Genomic DNA, 6837 nt, shown 5'->3' with positions numbered 1-6837 from the left:
GAACACACCATGCACAACAATGCCCCGCACATTCAGCTTGCTCACACTTCTTTTCGGGGGTCTGCGGGTCTGTGGGCCAGTTTGGTCGGGATCCTCTACCTCTAGCTCTTGTATTCGCTGTGCTGATGTACTATGGTATGGAGTACGTACGTACGTAGTATGGAGTATGGACAGTGTGGAAAGAGCAGTTGTCGCTCTTGTGGTTGGAAGGCATTAGCTCATGCTTAAGTTGGCTAAACGAATTAGGACCGTCCAAGGACTTGTCTGGATAGGGATCTCAACTGGGGATTGCTAATGCGTTTAGGCCCTCCTTTTGGGGTCGATCTTGGTCATTCGGCCAAACACACTTATGCTTTTGATTGGGTTGGGTTTGTTGAAATTGTCTTGTGCTTGATTCTTGGAGAAGGTATGATGCATTGCAATCTGTGCGTGCGGCAAATAGTCTCAAGCTTCACTACCAATGAAATGAGAATGTCGAAACTTGACAGCAGATGGGTGGCATTGTTTCGACGCAGGGATTTTAAAACATTTGTTCAACTTTTCTAAAGGTTTGAGAAAATACAATTTGTCTTGGAAATCCGCTAATCCAAGCGAGAAGCTTCGACTTGAGAAGAGCGAGAACAAAAAGTACAGTCAGACTTGAGCCAAGATTTATTTATTTTCCAAATCTGGCGACGAACATGCAAAGCCAGGTCAAGAACTTGAGATGAGCATACGTACGTAGTGCACTGTTTGTGCCCCCTCTATAACTCCAAATACCGACCTGATGTTTCCTTTTGCATGAACTTGTTAATGACTTCAGATAACCCGTCTAAAATCAAAGTTGGCCAGGATGAAATCGCTCTCCGTGAATGAAGTCAACTCATTCTATATTCCTGGTGAATTGAATTTAGAACGAGGGGATAAATTATGTCCTTGCCGAGCACCTTTGTGCTCGGAATTGGCTTATTTACGACCTTCATGCCCCACTTGGAAAGTCATGCTCCATAACGTGGCATACATAACAAACATAAATAGATTTGGAACCACTTCATGATGGTTTCTATCTGGAAATGTAGTCCATATTCACTCATTGCTCTCTAGACCCATTGATGAAGTGCACAACATACTACGATCATAGTTCCAGTACGTGAGAAGAAACTCAGTCATTTTGGGTCCTCGTCGTTCTATTCACCCTGTCACAAAGCATCACAACTATTGTTGGAGAGAAGCTAACAACTTCATGCCACGAAAGTGCCACGTTGAAAACCTACTTGGGACTGCTGTGTTCGCATGTACCACTGTACTTCTATACACAGCACAGTTGACCGGTGAATACCTCAGTTTTACGAGCTCAGGCAATGACAAAACTTTGGAGAACAGTTTTTCGCCCATTGTGTTCATTCCTCCGTTGATGACTTCATACAAATGAAGATTTATATTCAGGCTTTTGGACACTTCAGAGGAACAACATGGCACAATCGAGTGTGGACACGTAATGATTGCGTTCAAAGTATGGAGATACTAAGATTGAACCCAGGGCTACGACCACTAATCTAGACAGATTCAATGCCCATCTAAACTCCACAAACAAGAGCCATTGTGTGACAATTCAGGTCACACTAATTCCATGTAATCTGTCCCATCCTCCTTTGCACACCCAACAGCATTCGAGGGTATTATTCTTGGGTGTTGAATGGCCAAAAGGCGACACCTGCCTCAGAAACAAAGATGATGATAGTGCGTGGACGTGGCACATCGTCCGATGGAATGCTGTGAAAACACAGATACCACGTTGAACAATGATCCTCTAACCACCAGGAGAGCTCCCTGCTCTTGGTGTAAACCATCAAAGAGAGATGTCTCGATTCACAATTTGTTGCCCTGTTTGTAAACGCCGAAAAATCCCTTCGTTGGTAAAGCTCCCTCTCAGCGTGGAACTGGCTGTGGAACTGTCCGTCACAATGCGCTTCCGGCCGTTCTTAACGATCTCCTCCCCGACTCTTCTCCCTCGTTCCGAGATTCGAGATCTCTGTGTACTCTCTCCCTATGTATGAATGTGTCTACTCCCGAGTCGAGCGAGCGAACGTTCAGGGGTCCAGATTAGCTCCTCCCTTCGTCGGCGGCTTCGCTGGCGATGGGCGGCGACGGAGAGCCAGCAAAGGAGGAGCCTCAGTCTGAGCTTGGAGACGGACATTTTGGTGTGGAGAAATCTCAGTTAAAGCTCATTGCTCGAATCGTGCAGACGTTGAACACGACCAAAGTCGGCTTAGATAGCCATCACATTCAAGTGTTTAGCAGTGTCAGGTTTCATAGGGACCCGGAGTATTTCGTTCGAACCGCAGGATCCGGATTGAGAAGAGTCCATTCACGGAGCATCCAGTTTCATCCCTCATCTGCGTCTCTCTTGTCTGGTCGTCCCGTTGCGCTTTGAATAGCCCAAGGATTGGGACGGTGTTAAAAACACAGCTTTCATTCAGCTGACACGTTTCAAACAATTGCTGTGGATCGTCTGAGTGATGGGTTTGAAAATATTTAGAAGGAAGAGTCCTGTTCTTCAAACAACTTGCCGCCGCCAGTGATTGATTTCTCCCTTGCACAACGTGTGTGGATACAGGGAAGGGGCCACAAAAACCTTGTCTTGAATCCGGGTGAACGCCTCCAGAAGCCAAAGATCGATCATTGAACAAACATAGACAGAGGTGACGGACAAGAAGGGTGTTGCATACGAGGCCGTGCAATGTGCAGTTTCAGATGCAGTCCCAAGAAATCCAAGTTGCCATGGTAAAACTCCTGTCGAATATGCACCAAACTGTTCCATTATCGTTGGTAAAAATGTCGCCAGAGTCCCAGAGGTCCAAGTCTTCGCAAGGGGGTAAAAACAGCTCGGCCCCACTCATGTCTGCCTTCTCCATAAGATCCATCCTGGATGACAGAAGTGTCGTCAATGATGATTCCGAGGTCCGACATTCCATACTTCGCAACAACAACGATGATGAGTCCAAAGCCAGTCCCAAACTCTTCGAGGATGAGGACGAACCTCTCAGCGATGACTTTGTCGATGTGGACGGGGAGGAGTGTGATACAGCCTCCAGCGATGAGGCTCTTATTGATACAGCCGAGAGAAAGAAGGGTGGTGATACGGCAAGCAATGTCAAAGAGGACAAGTCCGAGCCTGAGAAAGAGCTCACACCAGAAGAAAAGGCAAAATTGGAGGAGAAGAAGAAGAATGAAAAGCCGCCATTCAGTTACAATGCCCTAATCATGATGGCTATTCGGCAAAGTCCCGAAAAGCGCCTCACTTTGAATGGAATTTATGAGTACATCATAAAAAGCTTTCCTTACTATAGGAATAACAAGCAAGGATGGCAAAACTCAATTCGTCACAACCTCAGTTTGAATAAGTGCTTCATCAAGGTGCCCCGACATTACGACGACCCGGGAAAGGGCAATTACTGGATGATTGATCCGGCAGCAGACGACGTGTTTATTGGCGGAACCACCGGCAAGCTGAGACGAAGGAATACCTCCGCCTCACGATCCAGACTAGCGGCCTTCAAGCGGAGTTTTGCCTTAGGGTTCCCCCCTGGATACCCCGGGGCATGGCCTCCAGGCCTTGGAGGTCACTCGCTGCCGGGATTTGTCAGATATGGTCCCCCTTTTGGCGGCCTTCCTGGCCTGGCCGCCATGGCGGCTGCTGGGGCGGCCAACCACAACCCCTATCTCTCTAGTGTACTTAAATCCTCCGTCGCTCTTTCTTCAAGCCTTCAAGTACCCTCCAGTCAAGCCTCAGGTATGGGATCAGATCACGGAATGCCTTTGAGTTCTGATTCGTCGTCAAGACTTGGATCACTCCAACCGCCACACGGCCTCTCTCCAATGCATCCATCAGGCATGAGATCTCCTCTGATGCCGATACCAACCACTTCTAGTCTACTGTTTCCACCCATGGGGTCCAATTCCCCCTATAGCCTCTATTCTGGGCTCAGATCTTTGGGAGCTCTTCAAGGAGCCTCATTTTCACACTTTGGTGCTCTGTCAGCAAATGCTGCTGCCGCCGCTGCTGCTGCCGCCGCTTCAGCGATGAGGCCGCCGCCAAATGGCGCCAACGGAGGCGGCCTTTCGCCCACCGCTTCCATTGGATCCCAAGGAAGTCCACGAGAGTCCGTGGAACGAGGCGTGAGTCCTCCGAGGTTCTCACCAGACCCCCGAAGAGCTTCCATGGAGAATAGCCCCTCCATTTGTTAGAAATTGTTTTTCTTGTGGCCTCCCCCAGGAGTCAAAGATCGACCCAAGCAAACTGGGAAGAACAATTGTTGTTACGAATTCTTAGATAACTCCACTTGCCCTCAGTATTGAACTCAGAGCCAACTCAACCGGAGGAGTGTCATTTCATGTGATATCCAATTTTTGAATTCTCCTCGAATTTTATGTGAATAAATCTATTATCGACCACTACCCGCACCCGTTCCGTTGGTAATCCCAATCCATGGTCACTCTGATATCCACTCAACACTTTCAATTGTCCAATTCAAAGACACCGAAAATCTGGGGTTGTCACCTTCTTCAAAACTCTTTGGTTCATTGAGCTCCAACTGCTCACGAGGGATTTGTGGTTTCAGTGCCGCTCATGGCAAGCCAGTCAAACCTGCCCAAATCTCAGCCACGATAGGGGCACAGACATTCACCCCATCGAGGGACATTTTCTTCGCCTTTTTTGGCCCGACAATTTCGCTACATTAGATCCAAGACCAATGCGTGATTGGTCCATTGTTGCTCTGCCAACAAAGGATCAAATCTTACACTTCAAGCAAAGCGTTTTTGCCAAGCCATTGTAGTGATCGGGGAACATGAATGAGCAGGGATTGATTTTTCGAGGAGTTCAAGTCGACGCATGTGCTTGATATTGGCTCAGATTCCGGCACGTCGCCTCTGTTCAATCAAGATGATATGGCATACCACATGATCTGTAATTGGATAATTGGCCCCAGATTTGATGTTGGACTCCTTTGGCTGACTTAGATTAATTTTATAGCATTGGTCGATCGAGAACACCCAGTCACAGACAAACCGAGATCATATATATATATAAATATCCATCTAGTAACTCTAAGTAAACTAGTCGAACGAAAAAGAATCAAATAGATGCGAAGTTATGAATGATGATCGTTCTGGGAGGCGGGAAATTTGAATGCCAGTTTATGAGAATGAATTTGCCCTCGGATTCATTCAGACCTGTCACTTGATCCAGTTGACCCAATGAATTGCCGAAATGTCATCATTGCCTTGCTTGTGATAGTTTGTTTGATTATTTGACCAGCGAAAACTCTTCCCAATTGAAAAGATGAGGACAGATCTGTATCAAACCAGTTTGTCTTTGCATCATAGGGTTAATCGCCGCCAAGATGGCAAACATCATCTTTTCATCATCTGTGGACATCCACCAAGTTTTTGACACTTGTTGGAAAAATATGCGTTCCCCTTTGCGTGGCCCAAGATGAACTAGTTTTCGAATTGAGCATTTGTGCACTGGCTTGAATCACTCAGGCCTCACGAACATGAATGATTGAATGAACCGAGGTGCCAAGGAGAACTCTCGGAGTCCTTTCAAAGGAACCCATTCTTAAATGGCTGGCCTGTCAGAATCCATTGAACAATGCCAAACCAATTTCTTCTTGAGGTCAAGTCAATATTGCAACGTCTGGAAAATAAAAGCCAAATATTTCCTCTAAATGCCCGGGCTTTTCTCTCCATGATCGAAAATGACAGGCCGAGTTTGTAGCATTCTTCTCCCTTATGTCTAAGCTTTGGGCGTGAATTCCTTTTCAAGGCATCGAGCCATAAGAGTTCGAGGCTCCCTCTGGGAGTATTTCTGGAACCTTGTTCACCCCGCAGTACGTCTCTGCCAATGAGATCTTCAGGTTGTTGGAAGATAGATGGGATGGTTTTATATCTGAATGTGGTGGCTGGTCGAGCAGTTGGTGGCGGGGGTATGGGATGACATTTTGGAATGGAAATTTATCGGCTGACGGGCGAAAAGGAAAATATTTTATCAACATCTCATGAGGATTAACCGTCAATTTGTCCAATGACGGGGAAGGAAAACCTGATTGGCTCACATTGAAGCGATTTCTTTTGACGTCCATGAGCTCCAAACTGGGTCATGCCAATACGGTTTTAAGAAACAAATTCATTCTCAACATGGACCTGGACTACGCAGCTAGTACTAGTGCCACTCCGAATCTCGAACTCCTAAACACGGTTTGTGGTGAAGTCCAATCATTCGTTCATTGTGAGCATTCTGGTTATCAAAATATTGAGCTGTCAGTTGGACTTGATGGAGTGCACAGCTCTTTTTGGAGCTGCTCTTTGGATTGATCCCAATCTGAGTGGTGCGACACTAAAACCCTGCCTACGTTTATCCTGCTCAACCTACATAATGGGGAGACAATCAACCGTATTATGAATATGCGCCCGTATTCAACTTTTTGCCTAACCTCTTTGAAGCTGTAAGCACCGTCCAAAGTGAACAACGCTTGTTTCGGGTCCTTGATCGGGAGCAAGGATCAGGAGTGAGTTTGCTGGTTCCACATTAGGGTAAACCTGATTGTCAATGACTGATTTGGACAGGTTTCCCGCTAGATGAATGATAGAGCTGTCCTGTACCCCGTTGGCCCACGGCCCCTTCGTCACCATCTTATTGCTCGCCATGTCCATGGACAATGGGTGCGAAAAGTTGTTTCCCGCAATTCAAAATCAATCCCTTGTCAAAGCTCACCGAACAAACAAAAACAACAAAAGCGACACAACGCCATCAAGTCCCCATACTATTCATACCCACATACACCCATTCCCCCC

General features: G+C 46.8%; 1 protein-coding gene across 1 annotated transcript; it reads left to right on the top strand.

Moving 5' to 3' along the window:
* The first annotated feature begins 1993 nt into the window (after nucleotides 1-1993).
* Nucleotides 1994-4506, top strand: LOC131890951 (fork head domain transcription factor slp1-like). The gene has a single exon (XM_059240408.1). It carries the CDS (start codon nucleotides 2734-2736, stop codon nucleotides 4225-4227), a length of 1494 nt encoding a protein of 497 aa, XP_059096391.1. The 5' UTR covers nucleotides 1994-2733; the 3' UTR covers nucleotides 4228-4506.
* Nucleotides 4507-6837: the final 2331 nt, after the last annotated feature.

Source organism: Tigriopus californicus, chromosome 11 (assembly GCF_007210705.1).
Source record: "Tigriopus californicus strain San Diego chromosome 11, Tcal_SD_v2.1, whole genome shotgun sequence".
NCBI lineage: Eukaryota > Metazoa > Arthropoda > Copepoda > Harpacticoida > Harpacticidae > Tigriopus > Tigriopus californicus.
Note: the sequence above shows the minus strand (reverse complement) of the source record. Positions and strands in the feature narration are given on the sequence as shown.